The sequence below is a fragment of the Etheostoma cragini genome, chromosome 4 (genome assembly GCF_013103735.1).
Source record: "Etheostoma cragini isolate CJK2018 chromosome 4, CSU_Ecrag_1.0, whole genome shotgun sequence".
Lineage (NCBI taxonomy): Eukaryota > Metazoa > Chordata > Actinopteri > Perciformes > Percidae > Etheostoma > Etheostoma cragini.
Genome location: NC_048410.1, coordinates 17,549,846 through 17,563,562, shown reverse-complemented (window position 1 = coordinate 17,563,562; position 13,717 = coordinate 17,549,846). Strand labels below are relative to the sequence as shown.

The 13,717-nt window shown below is 39.4% G+C and overlaps 1 protein-coding gene across 5 annotated transcripts in view; it reads left to right on the top strand.

Moving 5' to 3' along the window:
- The window catches only part of megf6b (multiple EGF-like-domains 6b), a 63,198-nt gene that overhangs the window by 37,444 nt on the left and 12,037 nt on the right, over positions 1–13,717 (top strand). For 4 of the 5 annotated variants that reach the window (XM_034869075.1, XM_034869077.1, XM_034869073.1 and 1 more), the window contains exons 6-13: positions 6,571–6,693; positions 9,434–9,559; positions 10,253–10,375; positions 10,863–10,985; positions 11,100–11,237; positions 11,899–12,021; positions 12,254–12,376; positions 13,469–13,639. In XM_034869075.1, the coding sequence (XP_034724966.1) occupies positions 6,571–6,693; positions 9,434–9,559; positions 10,253–10,375; positions 10,863–10,985; positions 11,100–11,237; positions 11,899–12,021; positions 12,254–12,376; positions 13,469–13,639 (1,050 nt within the window). Of the gene's footprint in view, positions 1–2,757; positions 3,150–6,570; positions 6,694–9,433; positions 9,560–10,252; positions 10,376–10,862; positions 10,986–11,099; positions 11,238–11,898; positions 12,022–12,253; positions 12,377–13,468; positions 13,640–13,717 lie in introns of those variants that run through there. The other variant, XM_034869076.1, reaches the window with a different exon arrangement.

Genomic DNA, 13,717 nt, shown 5'->3' with positions numbered 1-13,717 from the left:
AAATGATAATGTCTTTCTAAAAACATTTTAGGCAAGAAATATATGTAATACAGTTCCGTTCATATTTTATTGATATTTGATAAACACCACATAGTTTGACAGTTTGATCTGAAATTGGTGAGCCTATTGCATTGCACTGGTCGCAGTATTCCACTTATGTCCAGTAACCACGTTCAGACATAACGCTTCAGTCCATGTTCTGGCCGGCTGGAAATCTGTGTGTATGGGAGGTGTGCCCGAGCAAATGAAACATGAGCTTGCAGATTTGTCGGGTTTACAGGCTATCACCTTAAAATAATTAGGGTTTATATAGTTCAATGTGTTTTTACTCGGCATCCTTTTGTTTTTGGTCCTTTGTTCTGTTTTCTTTTTGCACATGTATGTAAACATTAATGGATTTTTGCTTTCTTTTTTATCTGTGTAAATTTAGATTCTGAAACCAGTAAACATCATAACCAGATCACTTTAACTCAAAGGAACAGAAACCAATCATTTTAACTAAAAAAAGATGTCTAATGATTAGGTTTTTGTGGACAAAAGCGCAACTACCAGTCTTCCCAAACATTTTCCCATGAGATTCACATTTTGCTCCATCATAGTTTGATGTTTCTGATTAGGAAATCTCTGCAAGTACCGTAGTTGGTTTAATCAGAATAATGATTCCTCTGTGCAGCAGCCAAGCCTAGAGGAGAGACGCTGGAATGCTTTGCAGTATGGCTGTCTGCTGGAGGAACCAGTGAGAGATCTGATCCAGGTCACGGTTATTAAGATTGTTGATGGGAACGTTGTCACAGCTGGCTTTCATAGCTCTCTGCCCTCTGCCACTGGTGTTCATTGGAGAAAAACAGCTACCCGCAGCATTAATGTCCTAATTGTCTGTAATTGGCAGTGGTATTAACAGAGGTAAAAGAAGATGGAAGAATGCTGGGGATATTTAAGTTAGTGCTGCATGTGTGATGCTGCGTCTGCAGAAAGTGATCAGCTTCCCTCTGCATGACGGACTAAAGCTGGAAGGGTTGCAAAGACAAAACCTGCTTGGGTCCGGATGAGAGACAAGATCCATTCATTTAGCTGTTAAAAACAAATGGTTCTGGAGAGTTGGATCGCATACAACCACTTTACTACTTTAGGTGAATCCTGTCCTTGGCAAACTGCAATAATGCTTTGGATGAATGACATCTGCTGCGGGATGTTGATATGCGAATACTGATTGCATGGACAAAAAACAAACAAATGCATCTTTTGTTTAGTGCACAAAAGGAAAACGAAATACTAAACACTGAAGCTACAATTTAATTCCTTTGTAGAGAGTTCCCTAGATTTAAGCTCTTGGTCAAATTCTATTGTATTTGTGGATGTATGAATTATTCATGTCATGTATTTTAGATTTTGAATAAGCAGCATTGATACAAAAAGAATTGAACAAAGTGGAAGAGGCCAACAGTAACTGCTGTTGTGCTCAGTGCAGCGCAGCAGCATCAACATTTTAGCCGTCATGCCCAATGAACTTGACTGCCCAGACCAAAACGACCGTGAAGGTGGGAGTAATAGTCTGCGAGTGTTTGCCACCTGTTGTAATAGTGAGCTCTAGTAGTGTGGGAGTAACGTCTTCCAAAATCAACAGGTTTAAGATGCTCTTATTAGACCACAGAGAAGGACATTTTCCGTAAAGTTGTTTAAAGAAAACATCTCACTGTTGCTAGGTTCTCTCCTGTTTTTTTTTCTAGTATTTTATTCAAACATTTTCACTCTGGCAGGTATCTTACAGTTATTGCTCTGAGCCTATCACATGTCTTCAAAGCTTGAGAAAGCTGCTTTTGTCCTCACCTGGCTGTCATCACTGTCCGCATGATTCAGAAGTCTGCACAAATATGCATTTTATATGCAACGTGTGCAGAGTTGTGAATGTGTTGGCGTGTAGTGTGGTTTGACAAAAACCCTGATCTGTATCAGCTTCTGCTGGTCTGTTTGAGCTGGAGTACTTCTCAGATGCATGTGGCCTGATGTAATGACTGTACAGGTGTACATTACAGAAACTTTAATTTGCATTGTTAAGAAGTAGAAAGGTCATAAGAAGTGAAGCTTACAGTTATTGTTTCCTGCAGAGGTCTCTTAAGGGCCATTTGTGTTCAGAGAAAAGAAGTGATGCTGACCATGAACATGCTTTGCTTTTTATAAGCTCTATAAAGTTCTGTCATGGTCCTGCTGCTATGTTTGTGTATATTTGTTGGCAACAGATGAGAGTGCACGGTGCTTAGCTTCTTAATAGACAATTTCAGTGCAAGGCTCATTCCTTTCTCAGATGTTTGGATTATAAATACTGAATATGATGTCTGGCACTTAGCACATTTGGTGTTACTTTAGTGGCATTTTCTTTTAAAAGCATGTTAATGTCAAAAGAAATACTGTATGTAGACAGCACATCCTTTTAGTCTGTTCACATTCTTTATTCTCCAAAACTTTATAAGTTATAAATCTTGCTTTTTATCACATAATATTTTTGGAAAAATAAAATGGCCCCTAGTAACATGTTGTAAGTCTTTGAGGGAAAGACATCAATCACTATTGGCTGGTAAAATGCAGAGTTATTTATTTGTAGTTAAAGCAGCACTGGATATGTCTCTAGTGTAAGAGATTGTTTTTGGCTAGGGTTGAGATTGAAGTGTGGGGGAAAGAGGGGAGAGAGGAGGATCTTTAATGTGATGGACATTTAGTTTTAGTAGATGGGAGGGTGAAATGGAGAGGGGGATGGAGCAAGGGAGAGGAAAATCAGTAGGCCCAGTGAATAAAAAGTAGTTACCATGTTACATCAGACCAGGATTCAGCACCTGCAAAACTAGTCAGTCCTTTTCATTTTGCATAGCTAATATGCTTTAACAAACAATATGTTTAAAATGTTAAATTTTCTACAGTTTTCTACAGTTTACATTTTTTTGAACTTTTTTTTAAGTTCTCTGTGAGGCATTACGTTTTACTTTCGACCATGACTTTGTCATCAGGCCAGCAGATTTTCTTTTTGGTGTTAATTGAAGCGATGGCATGTTTGACATCTGCTGCAAACTATCCACAGAGTTACTATAGAAGGATTTGCTATAGGCCACATTGTTACCATGGATACCATGGCTACAACCGTGGCTACCTGGCAGCAGGTAAGGGATAATTTCACATCCAAAATGCATGAGTGTATTAATGCTTCTACTCTGGGTCCATCACGAGAGCAAAAGATTGTAAAACACATTCATTTAACTGTTAGTCATTGACGTGAGTAATTTTAGTCTTTTCAAAAAGTTGAAAATGCTACCATATACACTGCATACTGTTTTTTTTCCCCAGAACATTACAGTAGGACTTAATGCGTAAGTAGGGAGGTATTTACAGTGTTATTTGTTCAGGGCTCAGCCAGTCTGGCTTAACGGTCCCCCTGATAATGTGTCTGCTGAACGCGCTGCCTGCCACTGCCCAGATAACTTTGTCTCTGATCAGAATAGAGGATGGTTGCTTTTACCAACCAAGATAGAGCACATTGAAAACATGAACTATAAATCATGAGCAACACTTTGTAACGCTAACACAAACAGGGTTAGATACCAGCTACACTCTCGACAGATATTATATTACTTATAATATTATGACTGAATATATACTTAGAACAATACTTTTCATGTTTGGCAGGACTGCAGGGCTCTGGGATTAATGCACAAGATAAAACATGTTTTACATTTGAATTACCATATTACTGATAATCCCTCTGATCTGCTGAATTACTTAGATGTCATTTTTGGACATAAATTTGGCTGTTCAGTAACAATTTATCTTCTGCACACAATAAACAAATCCCTTTTCGGAAACGGACCAAAATAGTTTTCCTTAAAGACAACACTATGCTGTAGGTGGCTGCGGGCAGAGAATGAATGTGTTTTCTGTACAAGCCAAGTGCTGCGGAGACTTTGGCTCCGAGCTTGGGTGGGGGGATGTGGAAACCAGGCTGGAGGGGCTTCACTGACTGTGCGCTGCAGCCGACAGAAGAACAGCAGCTCTACACTGCTGGATCCCATTTCACACAAAACCAAACCAAAGGACGGCATGCAGCATGGATGGAAAAACGAAGGGACGGCTCCTGCCAGCTTTCCTGGACCAAGTGGAGCTAAAGTCTGGCAGAGGAGAGACAAAGAAGAGGAACATTTAAAAGCTCATTTCTCCCCCAAACACTTTATTTGAAGATGGGTTCAGCATAAGGATATTCCTGTAATTTAGCTGTCTTGGGCAGTTTTTACTGGAACCATTAAGCAAGTGCATGTTTATCCTTCCCACACGCTGTATTTTTGTTGTTATCCTAATCATATCCTTGTGTTTATTATGAAGAGTAGAACCAGTGTTCCATAAATCACATTAACAACCACGATTTCAGAATTTACGACACGGTGCTTCCTTTATCATGTTCTGTAACATTAGGGTGTTTTGGGTCTCGACCTGATTTATGTGAAAATAATAGGTCATATGCTATCTGTGTTTACTTGTGTGTAACTGCAGGAACATGAAGACAGCTATGTGGTGGTGTGTAATGCGCATGATGAAGCGCAGATGCAGATTGTCCTGCCGCCTTCATCCCACACAGCGTGACACAACACGATGGAGGCTAAATTCACTCCTTATGTTACAAAGATTCTGAGATTCATATTTATTTTACAACTGGCCATCATAAATACAACAGTAAAGCTGCTATAACCCATATTTTAATGTTAACAATGGATCAAATGAGTTATGTGAAAGGGTCTCTCTGATAGTGATAAAGCCACAGAGAATTAGAGCTCCACCGTGCAGTTTGCCTCAGCTGTAAGGAGGTCTGAGCAATTCATTTTGTTTTGTTTTGTGGCCCACAACTCTGCTGTGCATTGCTCTCAGTTGATAGAGACCAAAACAGAGCTAAAAGAAGAACATTGGACTTAAATTTGTTAAGTGGCCAGAAACACAATACCAGATATGTGCTAATGTTGCTCTGTATCTGTTGAATGTGTTAATATTCAACGGTTTTAATAGGTTTGCCAAATCTTAAACTCCTAAGGTTATGATGCCGATAAAATAACAGTTACCTTACATGTTTTTATGATCTATACCTAGTTAGTCTTTGCTGGGTTGCTGTGCTGACTCTGGGCCACTGACATTGGGTGAGAACCAGGTTTCACCCTAACTGTCTATAGCAGGGCTGACACATATAGACTAACAATATATTACACTCGTATTCCAGTCTCTAGACAATTTAAACTTTGGACTGTGGGAGAAAACTGCACTGAGAGGCGAAATATAAAGGCAACTGTATACTTTTATTTATTTGCAAATGAATCTTCCCACTGATGGTGCAATACTGTCTATTTATGTTTTGGAGAGAGACAGAACAATTTTTTGCTTCCCGATGCAGATTCTGATACCTGAACTTATGTTTCGGCCGATACCGAGTACTGATCTGATACTAGTATGCTACATATTTGATTATGTTTTAACAGCTTGATACTGCTATCCTTGTATGGATGTGATATGGTTTCTATGTTTCTTGTTGGTCTGGCTCAGGTTGAATTCTTTGTGAAACATGAACAAAAACAAACAATGAACGCCACAAAAATTTCTTTTATTATCCAATTTGACAGTCAGTTATAACGGAAAAAGAACATAAATTAACTACTGTAACATAGATTTTCTGTAGGGCTTTATTATGTGTTATCGCATAGGTACATAATCTCCGGTACTTACCGATACCAACGTTTTGGCCAGTATCAGAGGCAAAACCGATACTGGTATTGGTATTGCAATATCTCTAGTGTCACACAACTTTTTTCCAGCAGGCAACATGTCCAGTAACTTCACTGTGATCATTCAAGAAACATGTCACTGGCCTGGAAGTGAGGCGGGTGTGATTTGATGTCCTATTTTTCTCGATGGTGAAAACAGTACAGGCTATTAGCAGAAGTCCAAACAGAACAGGGCTTCATAAATCAGCTCTGGTCTCACAGGGGGTCTGCTGAGGAACAATTTGAGTCTTTGACCCCTAAAATAAGAAATGTTTAGGAGCACGGCTCATTTGAAATCTTGTCACATAGCAAAGAAGTCATGTTTTGCTCACCAGCACTTTCCCAAACGTAGAACCCCCTTCTTTTATTTGTTTATAATTTTAACGCTCAAGTTGAGAGGAATGTGCATGTTTTGCATCCTCTGATTTTACGTTCCCATATGTTTGCTGCACCCAAGGGACTTTGACAAGAAGCAAAAGAATTTAAATTTGGTTTTAAATGTTCAGTAGTTGTTACCACATGGGGGATTTGTTTGTTTGAGCTGTAATGCACTTAGAGAATACATACCCTTTTCATCCATCATCCCCTTTCTTCTCTGAGTACATCTTTATCCTAAAACCTGCGTTGAATTCCTCCCTTAGCTTTGCAGCTTATCTGGGCTTTACTCCTGGGACCAATTTTTTTTCTCATAATGAGAGGATTTAGTCAAATTGCACTAATTTCTCTCCCGCCCCTCTCCTCCTGCTTGATTCTGTCTTTTTCTTTTTTTTTTTCTCCTTCCCTACAGATATCGATGAGTGCCAGGTCCATAATGGAGGCTGCCAGCACAGATGTGTTAACACCAGGGGCTCCTACTACTGTGAATGCCACCCAGGCTCTCGCTTGCATGTGGACGGCCGCACCTGCCTTGGTAAGGAACATTACAGCTACGTGGCAGTGCCTACATTGTACGAGCTGGAAAACAGTAAGTAGTCCCTGAAATAATACTTCAAACAGGGAGTTAGGGCTTCATTAGCATACTTTGTAGGAGTGGGGGACAAAATCAATACAGCACAGTATTCCGATATTTTCAGTGGCAATATTGCATTGATACACAGGCGCCAAGTATGGATATTTTATTATATGTGTGTTGGTCAGTTTGTCCCATTTTGCAGCAATAAAATTGAAGTGAGATGAACAAACTAAACAAACAAAACAAAGAGAAATGTTTCTTTTTAGATAAAAACAGATGTTGACAAAGTTTCCTTTTGGGGACATCATTTGAAATTGGGAAAAATTTGAAGTTGGAAAAAAGCTAATAAATTGCAATATATCGCAGAATATTGCAATACGTTTAAAATCGCAATAATATGTATCCTGGCGTATCTAATACTTTGACTAATATTACAATACAAAAGCTTGACTTGAGGTTTCATCCATCCTTCTGGTTAGAAACAGAGTATGAAGGCCTTCAAAGTTATCTCTTTGTGTGGTCCAGCTTTTTCAAAACTTCCATAAACAATGAAACACTGGTTCAGAAAAACTAGTCTGAAAGGCCTTACTGCGAGTATTATATTTTGGTCATTATTTTATTGAGGTTTAGCCACATATGTTTTTTGACATGGGCACTCCATCATGTAAACCACATCCATGGTATTGCAGTAGATGTCCCCTTCGATTCTGACATAAAGCCCTGTTGTGAGATGATTCTCTGTAACTGCTTTTTTCATTATTGATTTATCTGCAGATTACTTTGATTATTGATTTTCCTGTGGACTTTGAGAAAATGGTGAAAAATGGCCATTATAATTTGCTAAAGTCCAAGGTGTTGTCATTTATTGTTTATCCAGCTTGACCAACAATCCAAAACCCAAAGATATTCACTTTACGATGCAGCAAATTCACACATCTGAGAAGCTGGCACCAGTTAATGTCTGGCACTTTTGCTTGAACGATTGGATGGCCCCTGTCTTACTGTCTCTGTTTGTTTTCTTCTAAGGGCACAACATACTTGTTTTTTTTATACTGTCCCTTTTCAATCTATATCCAGGCGCATGTTCACGTGACATTTTTGGTGAACCCTCAAAGTCCCATCTTAGATACATGTCCCTGGGTAATTTGTTTGAACTTGTTCCATGATGCCGTAATTACCTTCACTACTTAATCTTTCCTTTTATATATTTAATAAAATATTCAACACCTATACATTGTATAAGTGCTTACAACTAAACAAAGTACCACATATATTACAAAAGAATGAAGAAAACTGTGGGTTGATTTTATTATTTTAGTTGACCGTGGTGTCCTTTGCTCTGTTTTTTGTTATGATTCTAACCTTTTCCTTCATTAAATTCTGCTTGTGTGTTATTTTACCGCTCACATAAGCTTCATTTAAATTGTATAAACTTCATATAAATCTGCATGTTATGTTATCACTCTCACCTCTGCTGTGTTTTTACGCAGTGCCTGTATGCTGTTTCTGTCATGACAGATGCATTAGAATTGGGGGTTTTAGATATGGCTGATAGAGAAAAGAGTATAAACCTGGCACCAGTTTCTGCCGTCAGGAATGTATACAGAGTGATCTGACATTTAGAGTGGAAATGATTATGTGTTTCTTGGCTTCAGAAGGTGAAGTTCTTTCATTGTCTTATAGAGTAGACATTGTAGCGGGACCCAACTGTCCCTGCCCTTGCGGGACAGCTATGAAGAAATGACTGATTGCACTAATAATCATAGTGCACATCTGGACTGACTCCCAGGTGAAGCTTATCAAGAGGCTGCACATCTGTCTGGTGACAGTAATGTTTTTTGCAGAGGCAAGTTGCAAAAAGTGTGCATGTTCACAAATAGATCAAGTATTGAAAGATTGCTTTCCATATAACTAGTGAATACAAGTTTTTCAGTTTTGCACTATGCACGGAATCACCACCGACATGCTGGATAGAGGACAACACATACCAGTCAGCACAAAGTCAAAGGGAGAAAAAGAAGAGCAGATGTTGTCAAATCAATTCAATCTCAGCTTTGCATGTCTTATCCAGCTCTTGATCTGCCAGCTTAGGTCAGATGTATCCCACACACTTAGCGTGTGGCTGAATAATGTTCGAGCTGGATAGCTCTCTGCGGTTTGACATGCACTTGTGATGGATGACTCTTGATTCCAGCCTTTGAGTATGAAAAACACCGGCTTTGAGAACACACGGCCTCTACCTGTTTTCTCTGACGGGATCGAGTCCAGGCCATCTACCAGGGTTTCATCTGTTGCTATAAAGATGAGAAACCCAAACCAGGAAGATGATTGAGCTGGCTCTTCCCTCAATCTCATCAGCAGACAAGCACTATCTACCACAGAGGTCCTGCCATTCAAATCTCTCTGTGATTTTTGGCTCTTTTGTGGTGATAGATCTGATGTGGCTCAGAGCAAAGCAGTTCTCTGTGGTATTCGCCGAGTGAAGGAATGTCAGTACAGCGGTCATGACCTCCTCTGAGAAATATTCCTGTGGATGTGACAAGGCAGTCAAATCACAACAACTAACATGAAACTACAGATTTATGGCCGTTGATTTTTTTCTGCAAAGATGGTGGATCTTCTTATTCTATTTTGTCTCTTCATTCAAATTCTCTGGACTTTTGTCATGTCTCTGTTTTTCTTTTCTTTTCCTTTTCAGCTGTTTATTCGTGTGCCATCAGCAACGGAGGTTGTGAGCACTACTGTGTGCAGCAGTCTGCTGCTCATTTCCGCTGCCGCTGCAAGCCAAATTACGTGCTGGCAGAGGATGGCAAGCATTGTAAACGTGAGTACCTAAACTCTGGTGTAAGGCAACACTAAACACACATCAACACACGCCACCACAAGATAGAAAGGATACATTATACATTGATTAGTGACTAAGGAAAGAGTGCCAAAAAACTTAGCACTTTGGAAGATTATGAAGGTGGGATTCTCAAGATTTGATTATTACATTAAAAACACATTTTCTGAATCTGGTGCCGTTTGTAATTATCTGACAGAATGTCTGTGCTGGAGCATGATTAACTGTCTTGCAGACATTAAATTAGAGTGAATCACAGCAGTTTCCTATCATTGTTTTTTTTCTCAAATTAGTATTTTAATGTCCTTGCATCTTTTAATATCTCCAATCTCTGGGGGTGGGAAATTATACTTATGTATTTTAAATTACAGTCTCTCAGATGCTTTTACTTTGTAATCGTTGGCTGGGAACAGCTTCCTCTAATTTTTGCAGAGCTGAAAGTTCTCATCCTAGTGCTGGACATGCTTACACAGGTCAAACACACACAACTATGCAGAGGAAAAAAAAAAAGTGATGGAGGTGCAGGGTGACAGTAGTAATTTAAAGCTCCCCACCTGCTCTGTATTAAGATGTCAGTTTTACAGTCTGGTGCCTTCACAACGGCACTGGAAGTGTTCCCTAGATGACTAACATCAGTAGATTTATGTTAATTATTGTGTGCTTTCTGTGTTGCAGTGCAGAATCCCTGTGCAGATCAGAATGGAGGCTGTATGCACAGTTGTCATGCTGATGGTGGGAAAGCTCACTGTGACTGTAAAGCCGGTTACATTCTGGCTGAAGATGGGAAAACATGTAAAGGTAAAGCCATCAGTACCATTAATGGTGACATTACACTGATTATTAACGTAGCTCAGAGTTAATCAAGTGTAGAAAATATGAGGAGATACGTATAGAAAAGGATTCACAAAACATTTTTGGCAAATTTATTAGCTTCTCTAGAGCCTTTGGTCATATCACACAGTCACACAACTTCCACACTTGTCATGTCAACTGGGAAAACTCAGTCTGCTGACAAAGATTGTGTGATACAATTCATAGCTTCTAAACAGTCCTTGTTGTGATTAAGACAAGTATAGCTTTTAATAAAAATAAGCTTTGAAATTTGCAAGCAAATGTTTCCATCGTCAGTATTTACCAACACTGAGTTAAAAGTGTGTGTAAAATGGTTGTCAAGTGCAAACACGGATTTGATTTGCGAGAGTAATGTAGTGAACCTGTGAAAACCAGATGAATCCCCCCATTCATAGTGTTTATTGTTTTGTTTTGTTACATATTTCTGTTACAGATATCGATGAGTGTGAGATAGAACAGGCCAACTGTGCTCATGGCTGCCACAACACACTGGGCTCTTACGCCTGTGTGTGTAACGCTGCCTATGAGCTGGGATCTGATGGAAGACAGTGTTACAGTCAGTTCAAACCCTCGTAATATTATTATATGCATAGACACCTTATATTTAGCTGGTACAAGATAGTTAAGTCCTTTAATTAACACTCATTATCTCACTGTGAATTTGTTAAAGAAATCGAGATGGAGATAGTGAACAGCTGCGAGAACAACAACGGAGGATGTTCGCACCACTGCCAACATTCAACCGGCGGGCCTGTTTGCTCCTGTAACCATGGTTACAGACTAGATGACGACCTCAAAACCTGTGCTGGTAAGAAGCTGTAATGCACTTACATATACTTGCTTATATGTAAAAAGCAATGCTTATAACAACTTATAAAGCAGTGATGTTCACTACATGCATTCACTCATTGACAGTAACTTTCCAGAAACGTCGTATTGAATTATTGGTGTTTCATGTATAGTACATTAGTAAATTAGTGATTATGACTAGTTTTAATAAGGATTTATTGTATAATATTGCCAACAACGGTTTCTAATGATACTGCTATTACTGCAGAGGATAGCTCAGTTAGTGTAGATGATCACTCAATACAACTAGATGAAAAAAAAAGAAGACAGACACTGCTCTAGACAGCTCCTGACAAGCAGAACAAATGTTTGTTTTAAAATACATTTTCTGCAATAAAATAAAATCCTCTTTGAAAATTTGGAAGATTTGTATGACTCTAATCTATTTGCCAACATTCTCTTTGTGAAAACAGGTTAAAAAGATCTTGAGGTTTGGCGTTAGATACAGAAGTGAATGTTCAATGCTACAATGAGGAAAATCTAAAAGCTGCTCAGTGCTATTATTCTCTACTTCGACCCTAATTGTCTTTTAAACCTGTAAAATGTTTGTCCGAGAGCAGGGAAGCACATCGCTACAGTCGGTTCATAATTTTAGTCTCCCTGCTTGTTGGGTTTGGCAGATGTCGATGAGTGTGGAGAGCAGAGCTCCTGCTGCGAGCAGGACTGCACCAACTACCCCGGGGGTTATGAATGTTACTGCTCAGCAGGGTACAGACTCAACTCAGACGGATGTAGCTGTGATGGTATGTTAAACCCTTAGTCAAAATGTTGATGGCACTTATAATTTTAAGAGTCTAAATATTTACCTCTGTTGAATTTGGGAGAATTCCAGCTTGACTGAAGACGTCAACACAAACATACACAATGTCTTTGTTCAAGTTGAAGATTTACAGTAAAGTGAGAGCTGCTTGGTTAAATTACTTTGACTTCTCTCAGCAAAAGTGTTTGACTCTGTGTTGCGTCTGTGTTGTTTAGATGTAGACGAGTGTCTGGCTGCTAATGGTGGTTGTGATCAGACTTGCCAGAACAGCGCAGGTTCCTTTCAGTGTTTCTGCCGCCGGGGTTTCCATCTGGACGAGGACCGGCAATCCTGCATCCGTGAGTATCAACATCAAAGAGAGTGGCCAAGTGGGAATTACACCAGAGACATGCCAACGGAAAATCTGGCAAACTGTTGTTGTCATAATGCAAAAACATCCTGTGTACAGAGTCATTCAGTGTAGATTGTAAGTGTTAAAGAGCAGATTTTATGGAAAATAAGAATTAGATACGGGGTGGGCATTGCAGCTGTCCAAGTGTTCCGTCAGTAAAAAAAGGACAATACCTTTAACAGCTTTTTAATTAGAGCTGGGTATGGAGCACTAGAAAATAAAGTTTATGTGAAGATGAACTACCTTTTGTGGAGAAAATGTCTTTAATGTGCGTGGTGACAGAGCATTTTTCACAAAAGTAAGTAAATGTCCTGTCTTTAATATCTGTCTTTTCTTAGTTGACATCTGACAGAAAACCTACCAACGAGGGGGCAGGATTTCAGTTTTTAGCACTTTAAAGGTGCTCTAAGCGATGTCACATGTATTTTAGGCTATAACATTTGTTGTATCATACAACAAACATCTCCTCACTATCCGTGAGCTGCCTGTCCCCAGAACAGTAGACAGCCCAGGGCAACAAAAACAAACTTTGCCCACCTGCACCACGAAGCATACACACAGTCTTCCAGCTTTCCAGCCAATAACCAACGAGAAGGAAACCAAGGATAGCCTTGTTTTGTTTGAAAATACTTTGAACGTCAACAAGAAGTAATGTCACCCAGCATTGCTTAGAGCACCTTTAAAAACAGATGTTCTTTATCAAACATTATGTTGATATTAGTAAACCTAAGTCAAGTCAAGCTAATTCAATTCAATTCAACAACTTTATTAATCCCACAAGGGGCAATTAGTTAGGAGCAGTTACAGACAACACACACATACATAACAGCACACAAGCATGTACATGTTGGCCTACACCCTAGAAAATAGATAAATAAAAATCAAAAAATAGATGTAACCTTTTAAAAGTTGAATTGCAAAAGGATAAAAAAAGTGCTGATTAGTTTTAACAGCAGTTAAGAAATGTGGGTATTCTCTTTTTCTCTGTGTGTGTGTGTGTGTGTGTGTGTGTGTGTGTGTGTGTGTGTGTGTCCTGTAGCGCTAGAAGATGCAGTTGAGGCCCTGTCCAGCGGAGGTGCCATCGAGTTGCCTCTTAGTCCACCCGTGCTCACCTTAATGCAGGACTACAACCAACCCCTGGAGCGCTATGACGACTATGAAGACGATGACGGGGAGCTGAAGGCCGAGAGTAACCTGGCAGAGAAATTTGGTGAGTTTTTACCCCCCCGAAACCATTAACCACTCTTCGTCATTAAAAGGAAACTGGATCTGATTACTCGAGTTTGAC